The 20,222-nt window shown below is 38.2% G+C and overlaps 4 protein-coding genes and 1 long non-coding RNA gene across 5 annotated transcripts; 3 read left to right on the top strand and 2 right to left on the bottom strand.

Moving 5' to 3' along the window:
• Nucleotides 1-283: 283 nt before the first annotated feature.
• Nucleotides 284-4,193, bottom strand: LOC111210408 (actin-related protein 4). The gene is made up of 20 exons (XM_022710782.2): nucleotides 3,945-4,193; nucleotides 3,764-3,855; nucleotides 3,444-3,602; nucleotides 3,283-3,356; nucleotides 3,126-3,206; nucleotides 2,973-3,033; nucleotides 2,839-2,888; nucleotides 2,643-2,697; nucleotides 2,416-2,493; nucleotides 2,286-2,339; nucleotides 1,984-2,037; nucleotides 1,849-1,909; nucleotides 1,638-1,689; nucleotides 1,462-1,528; nucleotides 1,278-1,340; nucleotides 1,125-1,187; nucleotides 990-1,052; nucleotides 833-897; nucleotides 633-701; nucleotides 284-543 (listed from the first exon to the last, which is right to left on the bottom strand). The coding sequence occupies exons 1-20, from the start codon at nucleotides 3,955-3,957 to the stop codon at nucleotides 498-500; spliced, it is 1,320 nt and encodes a 439-aa protein (XP_022566503.1). The 5' UTR covers nucleotides 3,958-4,193; the 3' UTR covers nucleotides 284-497.
• Nucleotides 4,194-6,705: 2,512 nt separating this feature from the next.
• On the top strand, nucleotides 6,706-12,806 carry LOC125591721. Its single transcript, XM_048766449.1, has 2 exons — nucleotides 6,706-12,225; nucleotides 12,378-12,806. The coding sequence occupies exon 1, from the start codon at nucleotides 8,904-8,906 to the stop codon at nucleotides 10,038-10,040; it is 1,137 nt and encodes a 378-aa protein (XP_048622406.1). The 5' UTR covers nucleotides 6,706-8,903; the 3' UTR covers nucleotides 10,041-12,225; nucleotides 12,378-12,806.
• A 234-nt stretch (nucleotides 12,807-13,040) lies between these two features.
• On the top strand, nucleotides 13,041-14,697 carry LOC125591722. Its single transcript, XM_048766451.1, has 3 exons — nucleotides 13,041-13,256; nucleotides 13,335-13,552; nucleotides 13,621-14,697. Exons 1-3 carry the CDS (start codon nucleotides 13,092-13,094, stop codon nucleotides 13,631-13,633), a joined length of 396 nt encoding a protein of 131 aa, XP_048622408.1. The 5' UTR covers nucleotides 13,041-13,091; the 3' UTR covers nucleotides 13,634-14,697.
• A 226-nt stretch (nucleotides 14,698-14,923) lies between these two features.
• On the bottom strand, nucleotides 14,924-16,640 carry LOC106413475. The gene is made up of 2 exons (XR_007327829.1): nucleotides 15,372-16,640; nucleotides 14,924-15,138 (listed from the first exon to the last, which is right to left on the bottom strand). It is a non-coding gene; the product is annotated as an uncharacterized LOC106413475 (long non-coding RNA).
• Nucleotides 16,641-16,882: 242 nt separating this feature from the next.
• LOC111210414 (monoacylglycerol lipase) lies at nucleotides 16,883-19,972 on the top strand. Its single transcript, XM_022710799.2, has 7 exons — nucleotides 16,883-17,843; nucleotides 18,594-18,632; nucleotides 18,716-18,786; nucleotides 18,877-18,941; nucleotides 19,116-19,205; nucleotides 19,280-19,372; nucleotides 19,443-19,972. Exons 1-7 carry the CDS (start codon nucleotides 17,386-17,388, stop codon nucleotides 19,842-19,844), a joined length of 1,218 nt encoding a protein of 405 aa, XP_022566520.1. The 5' UTR covers nucleotides 16,883-17,385; the 3' UTR covers nucleotides 19,845-19,972.
• Nucleotides 19,973-20,222: the final 250 nt, after the last annotated feature.

The raw sequence follows: 20,222 nt of genomic DNA, 5'->3' as shown, positions 1-20,222 counted from the left end.
GGTTAGTGGATCGGTTTTGCATGCAGATCTGGAGACATGACACGCAAGTCTGTAGTGGCGGAGAAGTTACGCCCATTTGTACTTTGTCTCTGACAATTTAAGTGTCGTGACTTTTAAGCTTGTGGTTTGAAATTTTCGTATGTTTTTATATCTACAAAGTTTCACAAAGTGCTTAGCATTTGAGTAACACGATAAAGTTGTTAGATTCAGCTTAATCCGGATTTAACTTGATTTAGTAACGTGGAAGGTTCTGATTATGAAAAAAAACTACCTATTCCACGTGTTTCCTTTGGCTTTTTCGTAACACTAAAGAAAGTAAAATAGCACTAAAATTACAATTTTTTTGTTAATGTCAAAGTTTTCTAAACTCGCAATAAAGGTAAAGATAGAAAATGTATCAAGAACAACAACATAGATGAATCCATGAGATGAACACATTAGCTAGTTTTCAAGTTTCTTTTATCTTCCCAGGTTCCACAGAATCTGAAGCTGCTTCTTTAAGGACACTTTCTCTGGATGTATGAAGCGCCATGTTCCTCGTACCTTCATGTGTTACCCGAGAAACTAAATATCAGCTTCTTTTTTGGGAGTCTGTGATCAATGGAAAGAAGCAACGAAAGGCAGAAACTTACTCTGATTTGGAGAACCACATCTGTTGAAACGAGCCTAATGATGCTAATATACTCCCTCCTATCCACACACTGGACACACACATATATATATATATATAACATAACAAGGTATTTAATTACTCAAGATCCAAAATCTTAATGGTCAGTAAAGGAACAATCAATGAGTTGTGAACTCTTAGAAGTGAAACTATATATCAAACCTGAATCTTCTTTCTGTTGTGTTACCACTCGCCAACACTTTGACCCGAGCAGAGTGAGGAGACTCCTGAAATGAAAGATAACAGATGGATGATAAACGCTTTTCTTTAGGACATCTTAAAAAATCAAGGAAAGTTTGCAAGCGAGAGAGGACAATACTTCTATTAAGTCCTTTTCGAGACGTTCTTTCAACTGCTGCATTGATGATGTGCCACCAGCAAGCTGAAGAAAAAAGTATGAATATCTACTATACAAGTTAGGGATCTTAAGAGTTGAAATTGATTGATACGTTACCAGTATGCTACTATACAACTCTCTCCGGATATCCACATCACATTTGTTGATGCTCTCCATGACCTGTTCAAGTTTATAAAATGGAGAGTGGAGTTAGAGTCAGTAAAGAGACGAAACCGTTTGCAGTGACTAGAGTAGAGACTACGCATTTACCATGTGTGGCAACCCACGAACAGAAGGAATCATCTCTGCATACTTCTCCGTTCCAGGAATTGTCTTGGAGGTTTCAATAAACACAGAGAGTCACTCAATAAAATCTCTGACAAAACTATTTCAGACTCAAAACAGCTCAAGAGAAGATACAATCCATAGCTTAAGCGGTGCTGAGTTTTGGTACCTGAACTATGGACGGGTTGAACATCGCATCAGGAATTTTGAACTTATCAGCACCAATCTCGAGTGTCCTGCAGTATACCAACCACAGATCTTATACTTGGAAAGCAACAGCAACTGCAGCATAAACATCTGAGGCACACCAAAAAAATCGCAATAGATATATAAAAAGGAGCTTACTGGCCATCAGGAAGCTCGTAGGATGTAGTTGGGATGTTTGAATATGACTTGTCTGCAGATAAAAGCAACACGTCAGGAAAACTAAGGCTACAAGATCAATGAACATTTAAAGATAAAAATACCTAACATTTCAACTCTTAAAACACTCTAGATTCTGAAGAAAAAACAATTTCTCAAACCAATGGAAGACAAAAGAGCATAACATACATACCGTCATAGGGAGTATCAGGAACCCGGCAAATAGAATCCTTGATATCACCCACTATCATTCTCTGTTGAGAAAAAAAAAACGCCGAGTTATTAAACAACAGAGATTTTCAAACAGGTGTAGTTATCAACTACAGACCTGGCAGAAGAGCTTGTAGCTTTCCGTGGTATCAGGAAGACCTACATCTTCAACCTGCAAGCATCCAAAGAGAGGAGATAAGATACTACACACTCCAACGACCTCTAAACAATTTGCTAGTGCTACTATCTAAACTGAAATTGAGACAAATGCTAAAATTTCTCTGTCACATTCCCCACTAAGAATATCACATCTACTATGTCAAGAACACACAATTAATTTTCAAAACCCTTTCTTGTTATGTGTCTCAATAAATAAAGGATACTCAAATAGTAGTTTCATCAACTGATCTATCTACACACCTGGAATTCCCCTGGGCGTACTTCCTTTCTCTTGAAAGAGTATCTAGGCCTTATCTGCAAAAGATATAACCAGCAAAATTCAGATAAATTGGCTCAAAAGAATAGCAGTGTAAAAATTAGTTTAACTTACTTTAATTCCTTTAGACTCCAAGCTTTTCAGTAAGCAGTCAGTGAGAAATTCCCCTCCAACTGGATTCGACACAACAGCCTGCAAGATGGTCAACAATCGGAGAGTAAAGAAAGATGGAAACACATTGGAAATAAAGATAGAAAACTTTCTCTTGCAGGAGAAAATCTAAACCCAAAGAAACAGCATCACAAAGCTTGAGTTCTAGTCAAGTCTAGTAATACATATACCTTCTGAAGGACATAGCCTTCATGCACAGGTGAAATAGTAGTTGATCCTCCACCGCTGGAACACAATATAGTATGGATAAAAGTACCATCAGTGCCTCCTCAGATTAATCACAACAAACAGAAACAAGATGACAAAAGTGGAAGCTTCCACATACTAGAGAAAAGTTTCAATAATTTTGTAGTACAAAAGTCTTACCAGTCAACAACCAATGAAGTAGCACGCCCAGTAGCAAAAGAGGTCAGAACCTAGCACCAAAAAAACTATAGTTAGACATCTGAATTCAAAAGAGCGAGCAGGAGACCAATGACACAAGGTAAGAGGGAATATACAGGATTCTTAGCCATAAACAATGCTGGAACTTTGTATTTTTCAAACATTAGCTCTGCCGCCCTGTCAGTCATACATTTGAGAAAATCAGTAACACACTCCAAGATGAATCAATATAGAAAAAAAAGGATATATATAAACAGATAAATCCTGACTTCTCTCTCTGCTGTTGAGTGTTTAAAGGAGGCTCAGCTAGCAGCATGGGATGCTCCTTAGGATCAATCATCAGACAACTCCTTCACACATAAAAGAACATATTAGAGATGACATCAAACAACAACCAAGAAAAAGTCTAAAGCTTTATACCGTTACCTGAAAGCATGCTCCCATATGTTGTCCACCAAATCCCAATCAGAAACTATACCATCTTTGATTGGTGACAAGATCTGGTGAGTCAGAAAATACAACTTGCAGTTCATTAACAAACTTCACACTTTCAATACTAATCAAAAGAGGATAAAAAGGCTAATAACCTCCATATGATCCCGGCGGTAATTCAAGGCTTGAGATCCCACACAGAGCTTGCGTTTACCCTTCTCCTTTTCAGACTTTGAATCCTCAGAATTCGAATTTGTCTTTGCAGAATCAACATCCACATCCATTGCCTCTACTCCATCTACTGCCCCAACAACCTTATGAACACATGAGAAGAACCTTAAGTTAGTAACTCACATTGTCTGAAGATACAAGAGACCAAACCGCGATTCTACACTAACACCAAGCTCCGGCTACATCAAATGATAGAATCAAAACAATAAGAAGCACGAAAGATCGAAAAAAGAGTGAGCTTTACGGAAGGGAAGACGGCCTTGGGAGCATCTTCGCCGGCGTAGCCAGCCTTGCAAGTGTGCGAACCCAAGTCAACCACTATAGCTGACACTTCATCTGTGGAACAAACCCACCACCGAAAGATTCAGACTTTGTAACGAGAGGAAAAAAAAGAAAGCAAATCAAGGGTTTGAAGAGAAACCCACCTCCGCCGTACATGGCTGCCGGAGAGCTCGTCGGAGGGTTTGAACACGGGACGGTGCTGAGTGCAATCTCGGTGTCAGACGAAACGGAGCACGAGTGTTGTCTAGACTATAGAAAAGCTCGAATCCTCTCACTGAAGAACGAACCTTCGATAAATTGTATTTACTACAAAAACTATTGATTTTATTAAAAATTATTATCATTAAAAAGTGTATTCAATTTGAGAAAATTACCCTAGGAGACACATTCAAGACCATTTTAAAGCAAACAGTAATTGGCAACAAATTTGGAAGAGAGAGAAAGGAGAGAGAAAGGAGATCTGAGATCGGATCCGGCGTACGGCCGGCGCGTGAGCGTCCGTGCCGGCGTCGGAACCTTTTTCCTTCCATCAAAGAGGTTTTTTTTTGCTTCTTTTCCGTCGCCTATCACCGAACGCCTTGTCGGAGCTCTGGATTGGAGCCATCTTCCAAAGGTGGTTCTCCGCTTGGAGGGAAGACACGCTCGCGTCGAGGCCCATGGCGTGAGAAGATAAGCTTGCATGTTCAAGTGGTGATTCCGGGAGATGGAGGCTATCACAGATCCGTCGACGCCGGCTTTTCTCCGAGAGGAGGAGGCTTCCTCAGCTTCGCCGTCGCCGGTTCAAGTTCCCGGGAAGGGGAGGTATTCTCTGCTCCATCTTCGCCGGTTTTAGCTCCGGAAGGTAGAGGCTCACATAGCTCTACGCTGTCGGTTTTGGTTCCAGAGGGTAGAGGCTCACTAGCTCTACGCTGTCGGTTTTGGACCCGTAGTTTTTTGGGGTTTGGTTACTAGTTTGGCTTTGGTGGAAACTGCGTGGTGGCTCTTGTCGTCAGGGTGGTTGTTTGGGTCAGAATGGATGAGATCTCGGTACAAGGTGAAGCTCTCCATCATCGGTGATGACGATAAGAGAAGGAAAGCTGAGGTCTTGAGTCTCGGGCTTAAAATGCCCAGTAGACGGTGTGTGATGATTGGGATGAGCTCTCGGTTAGTCCGATGACGCTCTCCGTGACAAGTTCGGCGGTGTTGAGCCGTTCAGCGGAACCGCCGGGATGAGACAAGAAGAGGATAAGCCCACACGTGCCGCTGGATCTGGGCAGTGTCGGTGATGGGCCTTTCGGCTTTAAGCCCATTTTTTAGTCTGTTGTTGGTTTAGCTAATCGGGTCGTGGACCTTTGCTTGACGGAAAAAAAAAGGATATTGGGATGGACCCGTCTTTATTTAATAAACAAAAGCTTGACGGAAAAAAAAGACACATTCAAGACCTATGCAGTTTCTTTGTAAACTAATAAATTGTATTATTAAGCTAATACAATGTCTTTTGACCCGGCAGTTTCTTTGTAAACTAGACTACACGCTCTGGACTGTGTTTGGAGCCGATCCCCTTAGGTTAGGCCCTCAAGAGTTTGGGACTATAATTGGCCTTAATTGTAGAGATCTCATGACCACAAATATCTCGACCAAGACTACCCTGACCACAACTCGACTGACCACCGCTCACCTGTTTACAACTTTCCTAACCAAGTCTCCGCTGACCGCTGACCACGACTTGCCTAACCACAACTCTTCTAGCCACAAGTCACCTGACCACAACTCACCTGTCAAGTCTGTTCACAACTCTCCTACTGACCAAGTCTTCATTGACCACAACAACTGAGAAGTCATCTCATCCCTAGGTTTTTTCTGTGGGAGGCACCTTTTGTTGTACTACTAATGTGCCCTTTCGGCTACTTCTTCTCATGTATTCTAATGCCACCAATTTAGACTGAGTTGTTCTTTTGGTAGTTAACTAATCTATTGCTCTCTGTTTGTTTACTTTGCTCTACTTTTTGATATCCAAAAACTTAATATCACTCACAATAACTAACCAAAAACATCAAGAAAAACCTTAGGGTATTTTGTGGACGAGCCTTTATGTTAGTCTAACCACGAGATCATATCCACATGAATCCAGCAATAACAAACAAATATTATCCATCCACCGCTACACTTCCACGAACACATCTACGGTAGAACACAATGTTTTATTTTTGACCTCGAGAAGAGCATCTCCACCTATTAATAAATAAATATTTTTTTCTTCATCTTCTTCGTTAAGACGAAGAGTAGCTCTCTTAACTGCACAATCTACCAAACACTATCAACAGTCGTTAGATCTTATGCTTATAAACATAATCAACGCCCCAAAACAATTAACTTTTTCTGATATACCTATCTTTTAATTTAAACCTTTATCATTAATTGCAACTGAACACAAACTTGATTACAACTCAATTACCTCACGAACTAACTTTTCATTACGAAAAAGCATGGTTAATTATGTCTAGAAAAAAAATAGCTGGCAAGAAAAAGTGTGTCAAGTTGACAAAGTGTCTCTCAGCGAAAACTAAAGAGAGAGTGTGTCCTTTTATGTAACTCTCTCATTCAATTTCATGATATTACGCACATATTAAATACATCATAGTATATTAATGACAAAATTTTCATGTTTATTACTCCCTCTGTTCCCGAAAATAAGATTTTCTATAGTATGCACGCTTATTAAGAATTTAATAAATGTTTATAATTTAATTTATTTTTTACTTTATTATACACTTTCCAATAACTTTTCACCAATGAAATTTAATCAATTCAAATATTCTCAATTAATGTTCCTCAAAAGTATAAAAAAATACCTTAACAATATAGAAAATCTATCTTTGTGGAACAAGAAAAAAATCTAAAACATCTTACTTTCAGGAACGGAGGTAGTAATTTTTATGAAAATATGAAAAAAAATCTATTAATTTGAAACGATGAGAATATATTTTGATTAAATTTTGATATTAAAATTTAGTTAAAACTAAGCTAATTAATCGGTTTTTTTCCTGCTGATTTAAAATTTTCTCAAAGGGATTATGAATTGAACACATAACATATTAATGAATCAAACGGCCTGCAGTTTTTCCTATGTGATGAAACAAACAATCCCTCTCCTTTTGAGCTACTCCATAGATTAGTCTTTTGGAGTGTTGACAAAGGTTCCACTGTCGCTAACCCCTTCAAACAACAACATCCTTATTCCCTTTAACCCGGTTCGAAATGTATTATCCAACTGCAAGAACCAGAAAACAATCAGGCTTCTTTTTATCTTTTCTTCTACAAAACTTGATAGTGTGTTAGGTTCTGTACCTGTTCATGTTCTTCTTTACTGAACTGGCTAAGATTATAATTGGCTGTATCCATCTTCTTTGGAGGCCGTCTGATCCCTGATATGAAACATAAAACAATTTGTATGTATGTCCCCAAAGTGGAGTAAAAGTTGAAAACTTTATATACCTATTCTTAGACGAGGAAAATCGCAGTTCCCTTTTAGGCCATCGATGATGCTTCTCATCCTGCAAGTAAATGACTTTCATCAAATGCTGTTTTGTCAAAACACAGCTTCTATCACTACAAGAAAGAGTAGCTGATTCCGAGAAAAACTTCCGACAATTCAAGTTATGGGTAAGTTAGCGACGGCGTACCGACGTAAAACCGAGGAAAAGAAACTCCAGTGGGTAATTTATCGGAGATTTCCGACAAAGCCAATCTATAGGAACGTTGTCGGAATTAATGGCCAGGGTTTCGTCGGAAATTAATGTCGACGTGATTACACTCTGTATTTTATAGGAAATTTCCGACGAAAATGTAAGCTTGAAATGTCTTCGGAATCATTTGTCGGTGTTTTGTCAGAAACTAATATGGACTTCATTATTGTCGGTATTGTATGAGTGATTTCCGATGATTAATTAGAGTCGGAATGTCCTTGAAATAAATAGTTGGATTTTTGTAGAAAATTTACGTGGAGTGTGCTTCGTCGGTTAATTGTAGCAAAGCATAACCGACATGTGCTTCACATAAGCAGTTGGTAATAAATAATTTATTTTTTAACAACATTTGGTAATAAATAACTATATACAAGTGGGTAGATAATAAATACTTCTAGGTGAAAATATTTATTTTGAGCAAACAAAGTCATAGTTTGCCTTGTGCTTTCTTTCTTGTTACAATCGTGTAACGAAACAAAGAATCTGAAAAAAGTGAGAGACAAAAATCAGATAAAATTTGAGAGGAAGATTTTTCTTTGTTCAAATGTCTAGTCACAATATATACAGAGCTCGTGAATGGATGTATAATCGTGTAGATGAAGTCACCGGTGAAATCAAGAAGGAGTGCAAGGAAGGGCTCACCGGATTTATGCAATTTGCTACAAATCAAGAAATCTCTCGTGAACAAAGTAAAATGAGTTGTCCTTGTAGCAAATGTGATAACGAGAAATTCATTAATATTGAGACTGTATGGAAGCATTTGTTTTGGAAAGGATTCACACCCGGGTATTATATATGGTTTTCACATGGAGAGGATTTTGGAACATTGCCTAGTACTAGTCATGTTAATATAGGCGAGTGTCGAAATGAAAGAGTAGAAAATATGGTTTTAGAAGAAGAAAATACAATGAATATGGAAGAAGATAGTGGTGGTAACATAGTTAGAGATGTGTTTCGTGAAACCATTGATGGGACTAATATTGCTGAGGAACCAAATGAAGAAGCAAAGCGGTTTTATGATATTCTACAAGCCGCTAGGAATCCGATCTATGAAGGAAGCAAAGATGGTTTATCAGCTCTATCAGCTGCAACTAGGTTGATGAGTATTAAAACAGAATGGAATTTGGCTGAGGATTGTGTTGATGCAATTGCAGATTTTGCTAAAGATTATATGCCTGCAGATAATCTAGCACCGGGATCATTTTACGAAATTCAAAAATTGGTCTCGGGACTACGGTTAACATACGAAATGATAGACGTATGCAGAGACAATTGCATGATTTTTTGGGGAGATGACTGCAATTTGGAAGCATGCAAGTGGTGTGGAAAGCAAAGATTTAAGGAAACGTCTGGGAGAAAAAAATTCCTTACCAGAGAATGTGGTATTTGCCAATCACCGATAGGTTAAAAAGGCTCTACCAATCTGAACAAACTGCAGCGTCAATGAGATGGCACGCTGAACATGAATTCACTGGAGAAATTTCACATCCATCTGATGCAGAAGCATGGAAGCATTTTCGAAATGTTTATTCTGATTTTGCGGCTGAAGCACGAAATGTGTATCTTGGGTTATGCACAGACGGGTTCAACCCTTTTGGGAAGTCAGGTCGGAAGTATTCACTCTGGCCAGTTATTGTGACCCCATATAATCTACCACCAGCTCTCTGCAAGAAACAAGAATTTTTATTTCTGACCATACTAGTTCCTGGACCAAATCACCCTCGTCGGTCTCTTGATGTGTTCCTACAACCTTTGATCGAAGAGCTGAAAATGTTATGGTTCGAAGGGGTACTCACATATGATGTCTCACTAAAAAATAATTTCAAAATGCAAGCCGTTTTGATGTGGACAATTAATGATTTTCCAGCTTATGGAATGTTATCGGGTTGGACCGCACATGGGAGACTATCATGTCCGTACTGTCAAGATAATACAGATGCATTTCAGCTAAAGCATGGTCAGAAGTCATGTTGGTTTGATTGTCATCGTCGGTTCTTGCCTCCGAATCACCCTTACCGGCGTAATAGAAGGCTTTTTAGAAAAAACAGAGTTGTGCATGATGATCCCATTTCAAGCTATGATGGAGAGGATATACTCAGGCAGTTCAGAGATTTTGATGTAGATAGCACAACAGATTGTGGGGGAAATGGTCATGAAAGGATTGATGGTTATGGTCAGTACCATAATTGGCATAAGAGAAGTATATTTTGGGATTTGCCATATTGGAAAAATCATCTTCTTAGGCATAATCTTGATGTTATGCATATTGAGAAGAATTTTTTTGACAATATCTTCAACACTGTCTTGAATGTGGAAGGAAAAACAAAAGATAATCAAAAATCACGTTTGGATTTGGCTGATATATGTTCGCGTGAGGAGTTACATTTGATGGACAATGGCAAAGCTCCAGTTCCCATATTCCGGTTAGATGCAAGCGCAAGGAATGAATTCTTTCAATGGATAGTTGATGATGTTAGGTTCTCCGATGGATATGCTTCAAATCTAGCTAATTGAATCGATGACCACGCCGGTAGATTATATGGGATGAAAAGTCATGATTGTCATGTATTCATGCAACGTTTGTTTCCATTCGCGTTTGCTGAACTCTTACCAAAAAATGTTCACGAGTCAATTTGCGGGTTAGTTTTATTATGATTTCTTCTACTTAAAGTAGCTATATTTAGTATTTGAATATATGGACTCATATGATATTTATGCAGGTATTGGGTCTTTCTTCAGAGATCTCTGTTCAAGGTCTCACACTATCGAAGGATTACATATACTTGATCAAAACATTCCTGTTCTCGTATGTAATTTGGAAAAAGTATTTCCACCTTCATTTTTTGATGTGATGGAGCATCTAGTTATCCATTTACCTCGTCAAGCAATCCTTGGAGGACCTGTTCAATATCGATGGATGTATCAATGTGAAAAATCCATGTACTATCTGAAGAAAATGATAAAAAATCTGAGTAAGGTGGAAGGATCTATTGTTGCCCAATGCATAAACCAAGAAATTTCATATTTTTCATCATATTATTTTTCTCCACATGCTCAAATCAAGTTAAGAAAACATGGGAGATACGACGATAGAGGAGAAAGGCGTATTTATCCCACACCTGTGCCTGACATTTTTTCTGAAATCGGGAGGCTTAGTGGCAAAAAGAAAAGTGTATGGCTTACAGACCAAGAGTTCGATCATATCCATAATTACATTCTTCGGAATTGCGATAACATACGACCTTATGAAAGGTATTGGTTCCTCTTTAGTTAGTTTTCAGCTTTTTAAATATTAGTATAACTACTGTGTATATCTTTGAGTTAATTTTAATGTTACAGGATTTTTGATGATCAAATACGCGGAGAGTACGGTGATGTGTCTGAAACACAGTTAGAGCAAATGAAAAGCCAAAATTTTTCGAAGTGGTTGCAGTATTACATAAGTCTAACTTTCACTAGGATTATATTCTCTTAAATTTTGTTACTATAGTTACATATTTGGTGTCTCTTTTGCGTAGATCAAATCACAATTGGCTATGAACCAACCGCAAGACACATGGCTTTTAGAGTTGATCGGTGGTCCCTTATCCCAAGCAATATCGTCTCCTATGTATTGTACCCGTGGCTATATGTTTAGGAAACGACCGGGCACGAACAATAGAAAAACAAATAATCACTTTGGATTACTATGGCGAAATCAACGACATCATCGAGGTCGAGTACCCAGGAGTAATTAATCTCAAATGTGTGTTGTTCAAATGTGATTGGTATGATCCTATCATTGGAGTTGGAGTTAGAACAACAAAGTTTGGGGTTACTGAAATACACACAGGTAGGCGCCTCAACAAATATGATCCATTTATACTTGCAAGTCAAGCAGACCAGGTGTCATATATCCCCTATCCACGAGTAACGGGTCGGCGTAATCCGTGGATTACTGTAACCCAGATCAATCCACGTGGTAGAGTAGTAGGGGTGAGAGACAATGAACCTTTGCAGCAAAATGGTTTAACAGTGACACAGCCATCTCAGCATTCAGTTGAAGAGATTCCTCTCGTCAATGAAGAGGATGAATTTCCGGAAGACGTTTACGAAGGCGACGGCAATGAAGATAGTGGTGGAGAATTTGGAAGCTACAGAGATTCCGTTTCATCTGAATATTCTTCTGATTCAGATTGAATAACTGATGAATCTCCTCTGTTTTATCACTTTTCTAGTTTGAAAATTTGAAAGTCAGATCAACCCAAGTCTTTGATTACTTATTCTACGACATCGTTTAACTTTTCTTAATTAAATTTCTTTTTAACCTTCTCAAGCCCAATGTCTAAATATAACGGGCCCATATTTCTTTTTAAAAGGGCTTAGGGTTAAACTAATGACAGTCACATCTCATCCTACCAACGCCTTTCCCAGAAAACTTTTCTCGGAAAGGATAAATTTACGACAGTCACATCTCCTCTCTAATCAAATTAATTTACTGTCTCAGTTAATTACCAGCATAAGGGACGATTTTTCGAGAAGGATTGCCCTCTGTTGTCAGTAATTAATCGTTCTCTAGATCCTTTTTCCCGCTTCCAAATTTCATTTCATTTTAATTTCCCGGCTAATTTTACAGGGATAGGTTTACGAGGCAATCTATTACATATAGAGGACTAATCTTTAACCTTTTCAGCTTCTGTCATTTCACCAAATTTCCAAGGTAATGTTTCTTATCTCCCATCCTGATTGGTATTCCAATAAGTTCATGGTTATATTGTTAGATATGTAGTTTAGGAATCTGTTTATGATAAAACTATGATGTTATTTGTTTACTAGTTATTATTACTAATTGTTTCTTTTTCACTTTACAAGAATGGCGCTTTTCCCAGAACCTGGATCATGGCGTGGTTTCTTAGAACAAGTCTCAGGCACAGGAACTCAATTCGGAAACGACGAGACACAACCTCCAAGTCCACAACCTCCAAGTCCAGAAATCGAGATGGACGATGTCCCTGTTCCAAATGCACCAACTATTCATGTTGACCTTATGACGTTAGATGAGTTGCTTCTTGCACCAGGAAGAAGTGATTTGCCCAAACTTCATCCTAAGAGAGTGAATGGTGCAGGATGGTATGTATGCCATGTTTATTCATGTTTCCGACTTATTTTCTTATCTCATATTATAAACAATATATATGTATACAATATTTATATTCTGATATATATTACAAGGTTTGAATACACGAAGGGGATAACAAAGTCAATCAAAAAAATCATGGAGAATGATTTTCCCGTAGCTGCTCTGAATTGGACATTACTATCGTCTGACACTAAGGAACGGTGGTTTAAGGCATTTGCGGTAATATTGATGACTCACATTATTATTTCTATCTTACAGATTATATTTGTCAATATATGTGTACTAACAAAGTATTGTATTTATGTTAGCAAAAATACTACTGGGATTACTGTCATACTACTCTTGTACGAGAACATTCTGATGCAAAATGTGCAGCTTGTTTGCTAGACAGAGTTTACAAGTGGAAGGTATTATGGCGTCAAGGGGTGGATAACAAACCAACTTGGATGAAGGGATCGGTTTGGCTCGGGTTTATTGTGTATTGGACCCTGGAGAAAAATGCCAAACGGAGCAAGACAAATTCTAAAAACCGAAATAGCGACAGGGGAGGTTATGGAATATCCAAGCACACTTGCGGTTCATGTCCATATATTCGAATGCGAGAAAACATGGTATTATTTATGTCTTTCTATGTCATTTTAATTTTAATTTTCTATACGTATTTAACTTGTGATTTATTTTGTCTTTAGCGAGATGAAGTGACTGGTGAACTGCCGGATATGGTAACATTCATGGAAAAGACGCATAAGAGGAAATCCGATGGCCTTTTTGTAGACAAAAAGGCTGAGCATATTGCTCGCAGATGCAGAGCGCTTGAGGAAGAGAAGCTCACACAAATGACCCAAGGCGAAGAAACTTGCGGTGATCTCCAACTCACTCAAGCCGAAAAAATGCCATTTACGATTCTGTAAGTCCTTTTTCAAAAATTTAGACAAATTAACTTTCTGACTTTACTTTTCATATTCTCATTTATAGGAGGTTAAAGTAACAAAAAATGGTCGCCGTTTTGGGTATGGAACAATGGATATCGGTGAACCAAGTGGTCCAAGTTATGCAACTCAATCTCCGGATTACAAAGCACTGTATCTGGAGACACAAACAAAGCTCGTCCAAGTTACCAATAAGTGTGATGAGTTGTCTTCTCAAGTTGAAGATGCTCAGTATTGGAGTACTGTCATGCGAAACATGTTCCCTGATCATGTCCTACCCTCTCAAGCTGCAAGACAAGCTGCAACCGCTAATAACACCTTCGAAGCCTAACGTGGTATTTGTAGAAATTTTTTTGTTTGTTAAATATGCTTTGTCAAATTGGCTTGCAAAATTTTTTGTTTCAACAATGTGGTTTGTAGGTTGAAAGTTATGTTTGCTGGATGTTGTAAGATATTTTAAATTATGGTCTGTAAAATATTTTATGTTTCAATCCAAGTTAAACTTTATTGATGTATTTTTATATGTTTGAATGCATTTGTCTTTCACTTTCAAATAAACGTGATTTTTACACCAAAAAACGTCATAATTTAGCCACATTTTTCCCGACAATCAACTATATTATTTCCGACGTCTTCATTCTCGAGAACACCTCTGTTATTTCCGGCAATTACACCGACTACTTTTCGTTAAACCATATTCAACGGTGCGGCATAGGTATTTAATTACTGATCAATTTCCCAGAAACTAAACCGATTACTTACCGACAGAAGACCGACAATTACGTCGCCTCAGAAGACCATCGGAAGTTACCGAGAACCATCGATTTGACCGACAAAATTTTCACCTCAGATAAGCATCGGAAATTACCGAGAACCGTTCCGACGAGATTTCCGACAAATGAGCTTCTAGGTAGTTTCCGACAGTTGACCGATGACTACTCATTTCCGAGACCCAAACTCCGACGTCTTGCGGTTTCTCGGCAACACATCGGACTTAACTAATTCCGACGAGATACCCGTAAATGTTACCGTCGCTATTTGCTACTCTTTCTTGTAGTGCTAGAGTTTCTCTTCTTGAAAACTTGATAGTGAAAACAGTAGAAAATTATCTATCCACTCTGTTTTTCAAGTAGTAAAAACATCCTTTAACCTGTAAAGATAACACAGTGAGAAGCTTTTGTTACCCATTGTGCCCACCGTGACCACCTTTTGGCAATAAACGCAGTGTACCAAAGGGCAAAGCTAAATCTTCGTAGATCTCAAAGAGGGTACAGAAAGATCTTTAAGACCGTCGCATATGCACTTTAAATCAAGAACTTGGAGGGCGAGAAAGAGAGGGAAGATATAAATGCATACCATAAGTACTTGGTTTAGATCTTGTAAAAGGAAACAATTTGTGCGACCTTCAGACAGTTCCACCAATCAATAAGTTGATTTACAAGTAAAAATACACATACACTTAAAGTTGTTTTTTTTTTTGCGATGAGCTAACTTACAGACTCATCACTTGCGTCCATGAGAGTCTGAGATTTCGCCAGCATAACCGGTACATGTCCAATAAGACCTATAATAGAAAAAACCAATAGCCAAAGTTAGAAACAGTCCAAAAGACTGTTTCAATCTTCTCAAAGTAGGAAACTTTACAAACAAGTTATGTACATCAAATAGGTTTTATGGAACAGAACTTGTCAAGCTCACTGGATTCTCAAAACAAAGTTAATCATTGTTTCAAACAAGGCCTAAAGGTTCAAACTTTGAGAAAAGAAAACAACGGAGAATGAAAAAAAAAAAAGGAACCTCTGCCAAACAAGGCCTTGAAGTTAACGGTGTTCACAGATATCCCTTCTGCATCAGCCAAAAGGTCCACCATCTCAAAACCAACCTGCCATAATAAACAAGAACGTTAGAAACCAAAAAAAAAAAAAAAGAGAAAGGGAAGATGCAGCTGGAGAGAGAGATATAGATAGATACGTTGTGGCGAGTGTACTGGTATTTGAAAACACCACACAAAAAACAGTTAATCGCCGTTGCCGGGTATCGAACCCGGGTCACCCGGGTGACAGGCGGGAATACTTACCACTATACTACAACAACTCTTGTTATTGGAAACCGGTGAAATAAAAAATAATAATAATTAAAACTTGAGGGAGCTGTATAGGTGTTATTGGTTTATATATTTTGATTGATTTATAAATCCATATAGTATTTATAAAGTAAAATATGCAAATCCGTAGGTTTTCCATCGGATTTGAATCTTTGTATTTTTAACTAAAAAATCCAAACAAATTCATTCAAATCCATTATAAAATCAAATATATTAGTAAATTCGTAAAATTGAATAACACTTGATTTGATACAGAATTTATGAATCATTAAACCAATAACACATGATTTTAATACAGATTTAAAAATCATCGAACCAATAACACTAGATTTAGTTCAGATTTTCAAATCTATTAAAATACAACAACCAATAAACCCTAGTAAACTTGGACTATATTCATTTTGGTTTCTTGCAAGTTGTAAGTGTAACTGTATTCTCATAGTTTAACATTTCTAGCTGCTGGTCTCTATTTTCCTTTTTTATGCCACCATTGCGTTAGCTTAAAGACAAGTTGGAGAAAACGCTTTGAACGATACCAGCTCCCGGTCACACCAGCTGATACAAAGTAACCGACGGTAAAAGCAGACGATACAAGGTACTCACCGAACAAAATTCAGATTGTGTCAGTCAGATAAGATGCAAGTGGCACAGGCTGGGACTACATCTCTAAAACTTGTGTTTGTAGCTACTATCGAATTTTGATTTTTGTAGCGAAACAAGAAAAAATAAACGTAAGATTTTTAAATTTTCGGGGGTATATGCTGAGAATCTAAAAGCTGCTTTGGCATCACCGGAGATGATTATAACACGCCACGTGGCGTATGTAAAAGACTCCTCTCGTCGTTTTGGCTTGACAGTCACAGCCGTATAAATAAATTTATCTCAGAGCACGTCCATCGTTTGCATTTACACGAGGTTCTAAAAAATTTAAATATTAAAATAATAACAGAAGGAGAGAGAAGGTTAAGAGAAGTTCTATAAGTAGTACTTTTAGAAATGGTCCTAAAATTTATTTTGCTATGTGTCATGATATTAGTGGTTTATCATTTACCAATAAAATTAATTTTAATCAAATTTTTTTATTATGTTATAATTGTTATGAACAATGTAGATTGCTAGTAACCAAAGGCCCAAACCGTTGCCTATGGAGAGAGAGAGTCGGCGGCCCAAAGGGAGAGAGAGCGGCCGACTTTAGACATAGGATAGTTTCCTTTTCTCTATGTTTATCTCTAAGTAGATTTCCTTTTTTCTTTCAGGATAATGATCTGTACTCTTTCCATCTTTCCATTTATCTATTCCTTCTAAACCCTATATAAGGGAACACTTTGATTGAGTAATAAGATACAGAAAGAGACACGATTTTCACCTTTGTTCCAACAATAATATTATTATTTAATGGTTTGTATACTGATTTTTATAGAACTTCACCGATGGTGGTGCTCTCAGAGCCCCCAGCTAGTTACAAACAAAAAAGACTGAATTATTTAATAATTTTCCTCCAATAGTTCTTTAAAAAAAATCTTAACTACCAAACTGCTTCACTGTTCTCGCGATTCTGCTAATCAGAATTTTCTTCTTGAGATCTCTCTGTGTGTTTTTTTTTGGGTCTGTTCATCAAACAAAGAAAAACCCTAACTTTTCTTTCCTATTTCAACTCTCGAATTAATCTAATTTCAGAGAAGGGCGATACAAATTCGCCTTTTGTTTATGATCTGCTCAAGCGGGAGAACGATCGTATTAGCCACTGGAATCTCATTACCATTCAATGTAGACGGTACTCGAAATCATCATCCGATCAATGCTACAGCTCGTCGGCGATCGCCAATGAGATCAATCTCCTCACCGTTGGTTCTGACACCTGGCACCAGCGCTCTCTTCTCCACGCGGGAGCTTAACCGCTTCGTGACAGTCATCCAAACCAAAGAGGTTAAACAGAGGAAGCGGAACGTCGTCTGCTGCATTTCGCCGTCACCTACGCCGCAGCCGACGAAGACGGTGGTTGTTGATGATGAAGTGGCGGTTAGACGGGGTTTAGCAATGCGGCGGGTTTTGGAGGATAACGGCGGCGACGGAAGCTCCGTTAGAGATTTCTCCTTCTTCACGACCGAGAGAGGCGACACGTTGTTCACTCAGTCGTGGACACGTGTTGGCTCCGTTAAGAACAGGTCCCACTCTCCTGCCAATTTCGTTTCTTTACTCGTTGTCTTGTCGGTTACTGATCATTCGATGGTTTCTATGGAAACTCGATAGGTGAAATTAATTAAAGAAAAAAAAGATATTTTAGGCCATTGCTGAGAAATGCAACGAGAAGAGGTCCCTCTCCTGTCTCGAGACTTGTGGTTCTCGACAATTTGAGCTTTAATTATGATGTTGATTATTTTTGTCCTTTTTTCCTCAGCTGGTCCTGGCTTTTACCTCGGCATTTACCTTTTATTACATTGTATTCTATTGTGCCTTACTTAGTTTGATTGGTCTTATAGTTAAGAGCTCTAAGACTAAACAATTAAGAATTGTTATTCAGATTCATGTAGTTGTTGTGGTTGTTTGGGACTAGTTGTTGACATTATGTTCTGTTGTTGCATTTCTTGGATTCATTATTGCTGTGGTTGTTTGAGACTAGTTGTTAACATTCATGTGAAGAAGATCACACCAATACCTGAGACAATCTTGTAAAGATTATTGATGATTTTGCTAACTTGTCAAGAGATCTCGAAGATCAATGTATAGTATACACACTGAAGACTTGGTCAAGAGAAAACTTTTTAGTGTATATAATACAATGATCTTCTAGATCTCTTGGCTATGTAACTTTACGTTCACCTTTATTCCAAGTTTTCTATCTTTAGTCTCTTGTTTATTGTCTTCTTTTAATCTTTTTGTTGCTGATATATATATGTCTGTGAGCTTGCTTGCAGGGGGATTGTTGTTCTGCTCCACGGTCTGAACGAACACAGGTTTGTTTTGTAGCTTTGGATTTTGATCTTAAGTTTTCGTTCCATAGAGGAAGCCTAACTCAGGTTATTCAAACGATCAACAGTGGAAGGTATAATGACTTTGCTAAGCAGCTAAATGTTAATGGATTCAAGGTCTATGGAATAGACTGGATCGGTAATACAACCACTTTAACTATTCCAAGTTATGCTAGTTTACAAATTTTATATTTTCGCTACATAATGGAGTTTTATCTTGGCCGAACAGGTCATGGTGGAAGCGATGGACTTCATGCTTATGTTCCTTCTCTTGATTATGCTGTCACTGATTTGGTATAGTCAAAGTCTCAACATCTTCATAAACCATATCATTGCTTCAACAATTAGATCTCTTAAAAAATTGGAAGATTTGGTATAAGTCTCTTTTTAAGTTTCACAAGGCTCACCATTTTCATAAACCATACCGTTGCTTCAAAAATCACATCTCCTAAAAGCAATTATCTGCAGAGCTCGTTTCTTGAGAAGGTAATCGCAGAAAACCCGGGACTGCCCTGTTTCTGCGTTGGTCACTCAACAGGAGGAGCCATCATCTTAAAGGTCAAAAGATCTTAAAACATGTTCATATCACTGCTCTTGAAACTATATGTTGACTATATAAACTACTCTTGCAGGCTATGCTAGATCCCAAGATCGAAGCTCAAGTTTCAGGCATTGTGTTAACTTCACCCGCAGTAGGAGTCCAACCATCTCATCCCATCTTTGGTGTACGTCAAAACCTGAACATGTTTTTTAACTTTTCGTCTTGAAAACATTACAACATTGTTGTTTCAACAGGTAATTGCACCTTTCCTCGCGTTCCTCATCCCAAGGTACCAGTTGAGTGCTGCTAAAAAGAAAATAATGCCTGTTTCTCGCGACCCGGAAGCTCTCTTGGCTAAATACTCTGACCCGTTAGTCTACACGGGGTTTATCAGAGCAAGAACCGGTTACGAGATCCTTAGACTCGGTTCCCATTTGCTGGAGAACCTGAATAGAATCAAGGTCCCGTTTCTTGTGCTTCACGGCACTGCTGATACGGTTACGGATCCTAAAGCTACTCAGAGACTGTACGATGAAGCTTCCTCGTCCGACAAGTCGATCAAGCTGTTTGATGGGTTGTTGCATGATCTGCTCTTTGAACCGGAACGAGGAATCATCGCTGGAGTCATATTGGATTGGCTAAACCGGCGGGTTTAAATTTCTCAAACCAAATGTAGTAGTTGTATCATTTACGTATTTATATACGATTGTGTAACATCGTGTTTATAGCTTAATTCTCAAGAAAATACGAATAATTAAAGATTTGTTGGGCTTGCGCCGTAAAATATTGGGCTTGAACCTGGTTTGGGTCGAAACCCGTTTATCGGATCCGGATTCTTATCAGAGAAACGGGTCGGTGATCTCGGATGCTTCTTAGTATGGTTATAGCTAAGCCCGGGCAAAATAACCGGAACCGAACCGAAATACCCGAAACCGGAACCAGATCAATACCCTCAAATATCCGAACGACTTCTATATTTTTATATCTAATGTAACCGAACCGGAACCAAACCGAGAACCGAACGGGTACCTGAA

Source organism: Brassica napus, chromosome C8 (assembly GCF_020379485.1).
Source record: "Brassica napus cultivar Da-Ae chromosome C8, Da-Ae, whole genome shotgun sequence".
Lineage (NCBI taxonomy): Eukaryota > Viridiplantae > Streptophyta > Magnoliopsida > Brassicales > Brassicaceae > Brassica > Brassica napus.
This window is presented reverse-complemented; position numbering and strand designations above follow the sequence as displayed.